The following is a 13,040-nucleotide window of genomic DNA, read 5'->3' on the forward strand; positions in this document are numbered from 1 at the left end:
GTGAACATTTGAAGCTCGGGGTAAAGATATTTCAAAATATGCATTGTCTTATAGAGAATGGGTCATTAGAGTAATACCCAGAACTCATGGTTATAGTAAAAAAAAAATAAAAAAATCAAGAAGTTTCTTTCGGTGCCTTTACACTCCCACGTAACCAGCTTCACTTGAACGCCCCCAGTATTTCAACTTTAGCTGTTTCCTGTTTCAACATTTTCTGCCACTTCGACGTCTGAGCTGCGAGGAGGCGGGTTTACTGTGGTTTCACTCGCACATTTACTCGCCTGCATGTCTGACTTCATCACAGAGGCAAAACATGTGCAACTTTACCGTGATAGAAAATGGAACTGAGCTGAAAATGAGGAACACGGCGTACGCTCTGGTGTTTGGATCTGTAACGACCCTGGGTCTTCCTCTCAATGCTCTATCACTATGGATATTGTTGCGCCGCCACAGTCTTAAATCCTCCAATGCTGTCTTCATGGTCAACCTGGCAATCTCAGATCTCCTGCTCGTCATCTCCTTGCCCATGAGGGTCTACTTCTACGCCACAGGCACCTGGCCGCTGAGCCCATTGGCATGCATCTGGATCACAATGCTCTTTCGCAACAACATCCGCTCCAGCTCCATCTTTATCACCTTCATCTGTGTGGACCGGCTGCTAGCTGTGGTCTACCCTCTGAGATCACGCCACGTTCGAACTTCTTCCAACGCCTGGAAATCTGCAGCGCTCGTTTGGCTCTTTGTGCTTGTGGTGAACGTCAAAGAAAGTGTGGATCTTTCAAGATTCTTAAATAGCTACAATCAATCTACCTGTTTTCAGAGTCATTGCAGATCACCTTTGATGTACTTTCAGCCTGTGTTGGTGTTCATCATGCTGGCTGTCAATGTTGTGTGCACCGCTCTGGTGTCTTGGACTCTACACAGCCATCTCAGTGACTCCGCAAGGGTCAACAACAAGGTGAATGTCATGCTGATTTTTGTCATGAACTTGATAATGTTCACTGTGTTTTTCTTGCCTCTGTCATTGGCAGTTCTCTTTGAAAGCTGGAAACCTGCTCTTACAGCACTGATATGTCTTGCTAGTGTAAACTGCTGTCTGGATCCTCTGTTGTATTACTTTTCTTTTGATGGCTTCTGGAGGAGAAACGAGGATATGGATATCTCTGTTACAAGACAACAGTTAAATACTGTTCAAACAGAATAGGGATGATTTGCATTTTGTGTGTGGATGTGCCACAGAAAGATCACAAGGTGAAGAAATGAATGTGATATATATCACGTTTATGGGAGAACTATTGCTTTCACCATAAAGTTTTAGAGTACAAAGAAAAACCACTGTCTTGCAGTGTCGGATGATGTGGAACAGAGATTTAGGTTGTGCAGCAGACTTTCAGTGGTTGTTTTTTCCCTTCCTTGTGACACAGATCTGATGTTTCTGAACTGCAAACAGCAAAACCTATGCATTTGCACATGCATGCAGTCAAATCCCAAGGCATCTTGACAACTTGTGCTGAATACACGTATCAAAACTTTCCAGTGTTGCCATGACTATAAATAAATCATAAACCTGTTAGATGCGTGGCCAGCTTCGCTACATGTGATTTAATAGGGACAACAACACACAACGATAGTGAGAAAGGCAAGTCGCCAGTAGCAGCGGCATTCTGGGAGCTGCCTCACATCAGCTAAAGTTTTATAAAGCCTAGAAGTGAATACAAAATGCAGCTAATATTACTTAATTCTACTGCTTTTGACACATTTGTGCAGATGTGTTGCATCTCACACACACATGTAAAATTGGTCCAACTTAAATACAGCTTAAATACATCAAGTACTTGGTGCATGTGATTTTTAAATTTTTTTTGTGTTTTTTTTATTTTATTTTTTGTTATGGTTGTAAAGCACTTTGAGCTGCATTTCTTGTATCAAAGGTGCTACAGAAATTTACAAATTTCAGTTCACCTGCAGCCTTTAAAAATGTCAGTTAAGCAAAATGAACTTGAATAAACTTGAATAAAGTTGCAAAGTTTACTGAACTTGACAAAACATGTTCAGTAAACTTAAGCTATTACATCTGTTCAATGTTGAGTCCCATTTTCTTTCTAGTAATATTTTCAGTTTGAGGAGTCAGTTATGTTACTTGGATGGTGCGTTTGTCGAAGCTGAATACTAACCTTGATCATGGTTAGTATTGCTTTCTTTACTTTCAGAGGAAATAACCACGAATTCATGTGTTAAAAGACACAAAACTTTCAAGTTTCTATCATCAAACATTTCCAAAGCAGTTTAAGAAATAAAAAAAAATCAAATTGTGCATTTTGTAACATCCATGTTTGTGTGCGAGCAGTATCGTTCTTCACTGCCTTTATTGGTGCATTGGCACCACCCACTTAGCAGTATAACATGAAATCAATGTGAATTACGTTCCGTGCCTGTTCTTGGAAATGCAGGTCCGTCCTCCTGCACATGCACGATACAAACAAAACAGCGATTCGCTCATAAAAACATTATTCCATAGAGCCACTAACGGTCAGAAACTCCAGAGGATACCTTTTAATTTGATGAGTACATTTTGTTAGAAGAAGTTTCGAAACGTGTCTTAAAATAAAACCTTGAAGATTTATGTTAACTTTGAAATAAAATGTATTTATATTTTCATTACTTAAAATATATGTTCATTGAATGATAAAAGATAAGTAGATTCAATGTAATTGTTTTATTACATTATACAGTACATGAATGTATTTTTAAAAGCGCTTGAAGCAAGCAGCAATCTGGATTTTAATAACTATTCCAAATATTATACAATGTTATTGGCACACCGATCTTGAATTATCTCATGTGCCTTTTACGCCTTATACAGTAGCAGGTTGAATAAAAAAGACTTCTGCTAAACTTTAAGTTTAGAGATGAGACATAATCCTTCTTCATCCTTATTTGCTTTTCTTTTGATTGCTTTTGACATCATTTGGCACTGTCTCTCCTGTCTTTGGGTAGAAATCCTATGATGCAGCGAAGGCTTTTGTGCTTTTTATCAGTGTCTCAGTTCGGGAGCCAGCAACACTCAAGTCCTATAATCTTTGCCAAATGGAGGGGCCTGTGTATATGCCTGTAGCAAATTGATCCAAAAAGGCTCTAGATTTGAAACAATCCAGATGTAATGTCTGGAATTAGACGCTTGGGATTTGCTGATGACTAGTAGGACACTCTGCATCAGGTAAGCCCTCTACTTGATCTTCTGTTCGTGGAAAATAACAGCACAATACAACTCTGCCCTCAACACCCACATCACAAATCTTTCTTTTTTTTTTTTTCCTCAACTCAACCAAACCAAACACAGAAACCACATCCACATTGAGCTCCTCCTCTGCTACAATTTCCCCTTAGTTTCCACATTCAGTCTGTGTCACGTGTGAGCTCCTTTTAGTGAGTTAGATTTGTATGTATTAAATGTTGTGCCTTCTAAACAAAGCCAGGTCACCTGTAGGGCTGCTGCTAGCCAGATCTTAGTCCAACATGACCCTTTATAAATTGGAGACCTGCGTGGAGGTGGATTCCTCCCTCGAGCGGCTTCATATATGTTTAATATGACCTTTACCTGTGCCTTCTACTGGGGGGAGTTGAACGCCGAGAGGCTGAACTGAAAAACAGCCTGTGCTTTATACAGCCTCATCTCTGTGTTGATTTCTAGGCATGATACACCATCGTACCTCAGCCCCTGTTTGTTTAGTCTCATCCATACTCTGCCGAGGCCATGAAGTCAAATTAATATTCCTGCTATTTTGCCCCGCCTATACGTACGACTTTATTCAATGTGGCATGGATTGGTTTTGTTGTACCACCTTAACTGGTGTCAAATACAAAGAGTTTTTCTGTTACAACGTGCCCCACTATTGAGGTATGTTTTAACAATAAGAATGTGGAAATAAGAACATTAAGAACTGACCTTCAAAATAAAGTAAAAATAGTGCCTGAATACATACACAGAAAAAACTAATCTATACACAAATAACCAACTGACTTGCTAACCTGTACCTGTTAGGTATAGTCTGCCACCGCAGTTAAATTATCAGTCAACAATCATCCCCTTGTTGCACATTGAAGACTTGTTGACAGCTGTGATGACCCACACTGGGCATCTGTTCTCTGAGGCGTTTCTCACAGTATCTGCTCAGTGTCACATGGCAGAGAATTTTTTGATGACAGACCTCACAACCTTTCCCTGCCTCACCTCATCTGATGCAAATTTTTTTTAGACCCAGACTCTTTAAGTTTGTCTTACCCACTGACTTTGCATGCTGAAAAAAGGAGAAGTTGTCATTTCAGGGTTTAGTTAGTAATCACCATCCCCACCCATGACAGCCTCTGTTTAGCAAGATGTAGCAGCATGGTGGTTTGAAACTAGCATCAAAGAAATGTCTCATATTTTAAGAGATTGCCTTCTAATATGATTACAGATTTCCTCATTGATTTGTATGTTTCTGGACTACCTTTTATTTATATGTTCAGGCCTATGTGTGTTTTCCTTGTGCATCTTGTTTGTTTAGAGCGGTCTGTCTGTAAGTGAATGATATCCTAAGTCTGGAGAGACGGGAGGGTCTGACTGTGAATGAATGTGTCTGCTAAGGCTGGTCACAGTCAGCTGACCCTCTACCCCTGAGGTAAAAACAAGAAAAACACACACACACACACACACACACACACACACACACACACACACACACACACATTTTCTCTGTCTGTCCATCCTTTCCATAGCACACACAAACATTAACAACAACAGCAACAACACAAAAAAAAACCTAAGCAGGTACATTCAGGTCCACTAGCATCACTGCCAAGACCCACAAACAAGCCTGTTGTGCTGCAGCCAAGTCTGCCTTGGACCAGAGGAGGATTGCTATTCAAAGACAGCAGCAGCTTTGGTGACTGTGGAGAGTCAGGCAGCACAAAGAGCCAAAAACAGAGCAAAGAGAAAAAGGGACAGATAAAAACAAATGCTGAGCTACTGAATGGACAAAGGAGACACCAAAGAGCAGAGGAGCAACAGTCATGTGGCCTTTGAAGCCATGAGACAACGCAAAGATCATCTGAACAGATGAAGATGTGCAGGAAGCACCTCAGTTCAACATCACCCCCAAACAAGAGCAATATTTTTTCAATATTAACTTGTATAAATTTCTTTTAGATTTTATAACCCAATTCTGTTAATGTCCTGTACATATAGCAGCATTGACAATAAAGTTGACTTGACTTGAAGGTGCAGTAACAGTTCATTTTAAACATCTAAAGAGGAGGGTTGAATCCCAATCACTGGACTGATTCGTTTTCGCTGTTTATCCAAAAGGCAACTGCAGCATGTGATGTGAGTTCTGCCTTTTCTCGACACAGTAGCATCCTCACAGCCCCAACAAGCAACAGCTGCTCAGTTTCATCAATTAGGCTGATGATGTCACAGGCCTTAACAGCAAAAAAAGCAAAACAAAACAACAACAACATAAAATTACATGTAATAAAAAAACTGCTGAAAAGTGTTTTAAATGAACTTAGCTTAGCTTAAAGACGGGAAATAGAGAGAAACAGTTCGGAAATGGCTCCAAATATGTGTATTTTCCAAAATATCAATCTATTCCTTTAATGGAACAAACCAGTGTGTTTGCAAGTTTTTGATCCTTGAACACAAAACATTAATACTTTACGTTTGCTGAGTATTTTCATTGCATGCTGTAAAGTTTCATATTTTTGGATTCTTTCCTCCCACCGTTTCATGCTTCCTTTGGCTTCCATTCATTTCCACACAGTACGAACATCAATTAAAAATTTGCTTGAGTAATGTAATTGTTGTAATTGGTTTTTTTTTTTTTTTTTTTTTTTTTATCAAATAATGTGTTTATCATGTCCTAATGGAATTGTTTGTGCATATGAACAAACCGCTACAGTGAAAGTTGGTTCATTGGCTCTGATTAACCGAGTTTAGCTGTCGTCAGTCAAGTCTAGACACGTTACTACTGCACAATAATTACATGTCATGATAACAATGCCTTTAAATCTATGGAGTTACAGGCACCAGTCAACAAACCAACAGCAACATGTGCTAATTGTTTTTGCAGAGGATTTAGTGGAACTTTGCAAGCTTCAGACGCAGATGACACAGATCACAGTGTCAGCCTGCTCACTACCTTTTTATAAGTACTCACCTGAGTGCTGTTATTGACTGAGGGCAACACACTCACTGCCTGTACTTAGTTAATATTTCAATGGGAAAGAGAAAAGCAAAGAGACGAAATAGACTGAGTAAAGCCAAATTACTATTTAAAAAAAACACAAAAGTTCTGAAATGTGAATTTTCAATGTCTGACAGGAGAGGAACTAATATTTACTTTTGTAGCTTTCAGTAATGGGATTGAGAGATGTGTGAGGCTTTGAGCAGATGACAACTTCTGGCTCCGTTCCTGCCAGTGAGGCGAGGCAAAACGGGGCCAGAAGGCACTCTCACAGCTTCAGACCTCGGCATGATGTAGGCGGCTTCAAAGCGGAGCCACCGACACTTCCTCAGAAAGAGCTGGGGGGAAACGCCGGAGGGATGATGATGGTCTATCTCTTTGCCTGTCTCTACCTCCTCTCATCCCTCCCTTCTCCTGCCTCCCCTCTGCGTCCTCCCCTCCTCCTCCAGCCCAAGCCAGCTGTCAGTGGGAGAATGCGGAGGCACTGCACTCTGTCACACGCACTAACTGGAGAGTGAGGGCAGTAAGGGGTGGATAGAGAGATCTGAATTTGGTGTCACCAGAGTGATTAGGCCATGTACAGAGCTAAGGAGAAGATGGAGGCATCAGGAGAAACAAAGGGAGGGTGCAAGAGGAGATGTAGGATGAGAGACAGGACAAATAGAAACGTGGGAGTTTGATTACTTGAGACCAAAATGACCTCTCGGTTGAAGGAAGGATAAGAGATGGAGGAAGGCGGTGGTTGATTGCTCACAGACACAAGATGGAGGACAAGGAGCTGTCTCGTGTCCAGAGGCAGCATTGGACAAGAAGGAGAATGACAGGCACAGCAGCAGGGAGCCATCTGGCTGCAACCTGCTCTGCAACTCAAGTTTAAATGTGTCCTTTGGAAGGCAAAAGATTTGATTTTCAACGTCTATGTCTAAGCACATTCCCCACAAGCTAATCAGCAGTCAGTTGAGCCTTGGTGTAGGAAAGATGCACGTATAAAGCATGCACTTCTCTCTGTCTTTGGATACCAAATAACAGCACAATGCATTATTGGTTTCAGCAGTGACGAAGATGGTTTTCCTATTCTCTCCATGTGTTCAGTAAATGATCAAATTAAGATGCATGAGTGTGCTTTTCTATCTGTCACACTTGCTGTGCACAGAGGGATCTCCACCCAGACCTGCTTTGCTGGAAAAACTGAAAAAAACAGTGTGTCTGTGCATTGTTTGGTTCCCTGGCTGAAAGATAAATGTGGAAAATGGGAGTCTTTGTACACTGTATTACTGCATCCGTGTATACAGCAGTGACAAGACAGGAACATGAACATTATGTTGTGTTAGGTGTTGTTACTCCATGGAAAGACTTCATGGACATTGTGTCTAACAACAAGCTTGGCCATTCATCCGTTGTATCAATTAAACCACATTCCGTGCTCAGTGATACTGCTGCATTGCCTATAACTCATAAAAATCTCTGCAAAGTGCCTGAAATACCATACAAATTTATCGCTGACTGTAAAGACTGTCTGCTCGGTGACGAAAGCCTCTATAGGTGTGTTCCACTGTGTGAAATGTCACCAAGGTGCGCTGAGGGCGACTCATTAGCACCACAGTGCTCTGCAGCAGCGTATAGTAAATGGATGTGGAACGAGCCCAGGGCAGCCTCGAGATTTTGCTCAAAGAACAAAAATCAATACGAAACAAAACCATTACATCTATTTCATTATAGTGCGATGAATTTATACCCAAAGCTTCTTTGTGAAGTTGATCTAATTTCAGCCCCGCAGGTCATTGTGATTGCTGATGCTTTTTTGTGAGCACACAAAGCATTATGTGACATTTTAAGGTTGTCAACAGTGTGGACAACCTTAAGGTGTCCTTGTGACTCAAAGACAGCTGACTTCTCTGCAGGCAGCAGGGCTTCAAAAAGATCTTATTTAAAACCTTTTGGTGCTTTACTCATTCTGGGAAGCGCAAACTCTGACAGCTCTCGCAACACTTTATATATTTATTACACTATACTATATACTGCACTCATCAATTTTAAACCAATATCCTCATCTTCCCACTGTTTCCATCATCATTTAGCACCTACACAGCAAATGGCTCCCGGTAATGTTGGTCACTAATATCTCCCAAAAGTAAAATACTTACAGGAGACGAATAGAATTGCACATTAAACTGCTCAGCCAGGTTAGATTGCCTAATACACACAGCGCAAGAGAAACTTTTTTTGTTTTGTTTTTTCCTCTGGAGTAGACAGACGGACACAGTGTGATATCACATTAGCATTATAGCTCGCAATTCACTATTCCCAGGGTGCTGGATACGGTAGCCTAGTGGGCATAATGTGTGTCAATAATGAAGAAGCATCAAAAACCTGGAGAGCAGAAACCGAATTCTGACAAAATTGGCCATTTGCAGCAGGTTGTAATTTTGAAAATAGCCTTGATGAAAAAATGAAAGTATTTTGCCTGATGCTGCCCAGTCACTGACACAGACCATCATATTAAACTCAGTAAACAGTCTGCCCTGCCGAGCGCCCACATGACTTGCCTCGCTAGATTAAGATAAGTTATTTTGTGCACAGATTTTCTGTCTTACCATGTTTATTTTTTACTGATTAATAGCTATGTTTTGGAGAAGATCTGTGGCTGTGCTGTAAAGCCTTGAGGAATATATTAGCGTCCTTAAATTTTCATAAGATGTGGAGGAGAAACATTTGTAGGGAGCATGATATTAAAATGGACCTATAGCTTCCCCTTTTGATTTAACAATATATTACTTTTATTAGAGTCATAAAAATACAGTCAAACTTAAATATACCTCATGTTTCTGAGGGCCCCTGAGGGTCCCAGCGTCTCAGTTTGAGAACCACTGCTTTGGTTTTTTCTGTCACCTGTTAGTACACAAGCCCAGGAATGCCTTTTTGTCAGCTATACATCACTTAGGTCATTTCCCAATGAAAAGAAGACCAAATTTAATTTCATCACTGGATGTTGTGGATTCAGATCTGTGCATTGTCGTCTGTTTGTATTACTTTTTTTTTTTTCTCACTCTCTCCCTCTAGATAACGCTGGCAATATTTTCTCTGCCTCCCAGAATAATCCTTAACCAGCAGATAGTCCAAGAGAAAAGTTCCATTGAGATAGGCTACGCAGGAAAATTGAAAAAGTTATTATTAATCCTACTGCCCAGCACCAACCGAAAAGAAGAAAAATAAAATAAAATAAAATAATGCACACACTCACACGCATGCCAATTCACGCCCACACACACCTTACAGACAAACTGAGAGAATGAAATGAGGATTTTTTATTTTTTTTTTCTTCTGTGTAGCGTGCAAAACAATAAGGTTCTCTCTGGCAAAATGAGCCACGTTGCTTAGAGATTTTTAATTCGGTTGCATGGGCTATTTTAGAAAGGAAAGAGAACATTTGACATTTAAGCAGCACTTTTGAACGCTTGCTCTATGATGAGAAAAATACTGGGATGAATGTCTTAGCATTCTGCTTATATTAAAGTCCATCTATCTTCCCCTCTTTTTCTTTGAAAGTGAAACTTGAAGTCCTCAGGCTGAACTGAAATCCTTTAGTCCACTGCTGATAAGCAGTTACAGTTTCAGAAATGCTTCTCACATTGTTTTTCAGGGAAGTGAAAAATCATGAATTCAAAACTAAAAAGCAGGTGCAGACTTGTGTCAGGACTGTCCTAAATTGACCTGATAATCTGCTTGTCTTGCAGCCTGCATGACAAAGTAACACTGTTTCATGGTAATATTTTAGCAAGATTAATTGCATCCTCAGGCAAAAAAAAAAAAAAAAATATTATAGTAAAATATTTTAATCGTATGTGTCTGTGGCACTCCCCGTGAGCTTACAGTGACTTAATTGTATGGAATTTTAATGTTATAGCCTTACAATGTGCACATGTTCTTTAGTGAGTTTCTAATGCCATCATACGCTGCAGTTGAAGTACTGTTAAAGCATGACACCAGTGATGTTTTCTTTAGGCATTTAATATCCTCTGATTTCTATTTAAGGACTTGTTTATGGAGCCCATTAAAACAAGATAGTAAAGGCGTTTCGAACAATTGTTTTCATTGTGGATGCCTCCTCAGCGTGGCAGACTCATGGTGAGTTGGAGTGGGCTGGGATGCTGGAAGGAGGAGAGGGGAGCGCAGAGGATGCGTGTGTGTGTGAGAGAGTGTTTATGTGTGTGTGTGTGTAGGGGGGGCGGGGGGGTTTTAGAAGAGAGAAAAGGCGCTTGAATCCATCTCTCTCCTCCCTGTGACGTCGCTCGGTCTCGTCCCGGGTGCGCTTCTCTCTGGTCCCGTCTCAGCAGAAACCACTTCAGCTGCTGCCTCCACCGTCCGCACGACCTGTGGTGTAACGCGCGCGGTTACGGTGCGGCGAGGTGCTTTGCGGGCACCCGGTGTCCTTCTTCCACTCCACGCTGCCTGCCTTGTCCCACATATCAGTGAACTGCTTCCACACTCTGCTTGAAGAGAGAGGAGAGAACCTGAGGCGTTGAATAAGAGGGAGAGGGCGCAAAGGAGAAGGAGAGCGAGAGAGAGAGAGAGAGGAAAAAGGCAGAAAGAAAGAAGAGGAAAGAGGTCGCCGTTGTCCCTCTCCTTCCCCGGGCTGAATCTCCACCGAGAAGATGCTGAGAATACCCTGCGTATTGATTGTAGTGGCTCTGGGGTTGAGCGCTGCTCACACCAAAGGTACGGTAGGTGAAGGACAACTTGCTCGCTCTCTGTGGTGCGCATCTGCGGGAGCGCTATGGCTTTATTATAGGCGAATGTGGCCGGAGAGGCTGTGGATGGATGCAGAAAAATGCACATCTGATCCAGAAAACTGACTGCAAAGGTGCAGCTTAGAGTCTGTTTATATGTTTTATGTTCTTTCCTCAAGATGATTTTCCTGTTTTCCTGCAGTGCTCCTCTTTGGACTGGAGACTGGACACTTAATAATTACTGTAGAACTGTATAGCCCCTGATAGTACTTGAGTGTATGTGTTTTATCTTCAGTGGCATCCCTACAGTAGTTCTGTGGAGATTTAGAGTGTTTCTGTGGTGCTTAATATTGAGCTTACTGTGACCTTGTTCCAGCCTGTTTTTGGGGTTAATCTCATGTGGCATCACTATAATACTGATTCAGGGACTTACAGTGTTGTTGTTAGGTGTTGTGAGACTGCGGGTCTTTCCTGGGAAGGTTTGTTTGTGACTGATAGGTAAAGGTAGGTAGGAGGAAAGCAGAGCAGATAATCTGTGAAGTCCTCTTAACACATTTTGAGTCGAAATCTGCAAAGAAGTAGTATTTGGTTTCTTCCAATGCCTTTCATTTGAAGTTGAAAATGTGCAGTGCATCATTATTAGTGCACATGTGGACCATAATTACCTTATAGTGGACTTTAAGAGAGTACCCACAGTCAACTGTATTCTTCTGAACATGGGAGACCAAATTTCAAAGTGTGAGTAAATCACTCCCAAAGATTAATAACAATAATAATGATAATAACTAAGATGGTTGTGTCCTTAATAAACAAACCTGCAACTACTGTGATGCAGACTTCCTCTACAGCAAACATGACAGCACCCCGACTGATATCAGGGGACTTAGGAGGTATTTCCAGGTTCATACCTGTTGGTAGTACTTGCAAATTGACCCAAACGTTGATCAAACCATCCTAAATCATGTACATTACATGCATATGAAAATTAAGCATTGGTGGCATTTACCAGCAAGCTACTTTAATTCACTGCTGCAAGTAGGCCATTAAAATTTCAAAACAAGTGAGAAATAATCCCCCAAAGCACCAAAAATACTGTTACGATAATGATATCCAGATGTCATAAATATGTGCCATACTGTTGGCAGTTTTGCTTCACAGCTGAGCTAATTTTAGGTCTACCAGTATACCCACTGCAGCGGGACTGCTCAATCCTCCAGTGAGCTTGGCATGTGCCGTAGGTAAGCGGGTAAATGCGGCAACAGGTTCGTGCTAATCAACTCCCCGTAGACCAAGCCTGGCTTTTCCACAGTAAAATAACAAGGTGACACCTGTCAGTTTCGTCTGGGAGCCAAGAGACACCAATAGTGTGATAAGCTGGTTATCCTCCTTGCCTCCTGACACGGGAAAGAGCCTCCCTGCTGGTCGGCTGGCTGGCTGCAGCTGCAATCTTTGTTGTGCATGTGGAAGGAAAACATATGCTAATAGACCTGCAGCAGGCCCTCACCTGGCCCAGAGGTCAAGCTTTTGCCTCGTATGCACTTGCATTTAAATGGGATTTACTCGAAGCAACAGTGGTGTTACTATCATGTGCCGCCCTGTGCGTATTCAAGCAGAGACTGTTACATGTCTGTGGATATTGTGTATTAATCTAATATGTTCATAAATGTAATACTGCAGGATATAACAGGATAGTTGCATTGCAAGGAAGGCTTTTTTTGGAGCTTGTCTGTGAGGTAAACAAATTACTGCCAAGTCAATGGGGGCTGAAAAACCAAGCACACCATGGTTCTAATTGATTCCCTGGGGCTTCTGTACAGTGCAGTTAAATCCAGGAGAAAATAAGAGTGTATTGTCTCAGGGATCTGTTGCTGAACTGACCCTTGCTGCCTTTCCCGTTTCCTGTCACAGTTGGCAGGCAGCAGACCTCTAAGAAACAACAAACCTAAATCATCTTCCATTTCTGAATCTGTTTCACTGGTTCAGTTTTTGAAATGACAACTGAAATAGTGCATTCGTGTCAAGTGAGGAAAAGGATCTGGCTCCGTAGTGCCAATATGCAAACCTGTTTTCCAGATAACTTTGAAGCGCC

The 13,040-nt window shown here is 41.5% G+C and overlaps 2 protein-coding genes across 2 annotated transcripts in view; both read left to right on the forward strand.

Moving 5' to 3' along the window:
• The first annotated feature begins 255 nt into the window (after positions 1-255).
• lpar5b (lysophosphatidic acid receptor 5b) lies at positions 256-1,797 on the forward strand. Its single transcript, XM_076735666.1, has one exon. It carries the CDS (start codon positions 314-316, stop codon positions 1,202-1,204), a length of 891 nt encoding a protein of 296 aa, XP_076591781.1. The 5' UTR covers positions 256-313; the 3' UTR covers positions 1,205-1,797.
• An 8,559-nt stretch (positions 1,798-10,356) lies between these two features.
• Positions 10,357-13,040, forward strand: part of LOC143323751 (calsyntenin-2-like) — a 233,376-nt gene continuing 230,692 nt past the window's right edge. Inside the window, exon 1 of the mRNA XM_076735796.1 lies at positions 10,357-10,940. Within this exon, the coding sequence (XP_076591911.1) occupies positions 10,877-10,940 (64 nt within the window). The 5' untranslated portion in view covers positions 10,357-10,876. The remainder of the gene's footprint in view (positions 10,941-13,040) is intronic.

This window comes from Chaetodon auriga, chromosome 7, assembly GCF_051107435.1.
Source record: "Chaetodon auriga isolate fChaAug3 chromosome 7, fChaAug3.hap1, whole genome shotgun sequence".
Lineage (NCBI taxonomy): Eukaryota > Metazoa > Chordata > Actinopteri > Chaetodontiformes > Chaetodontidae > Chaetodon > Chaetodon auriga.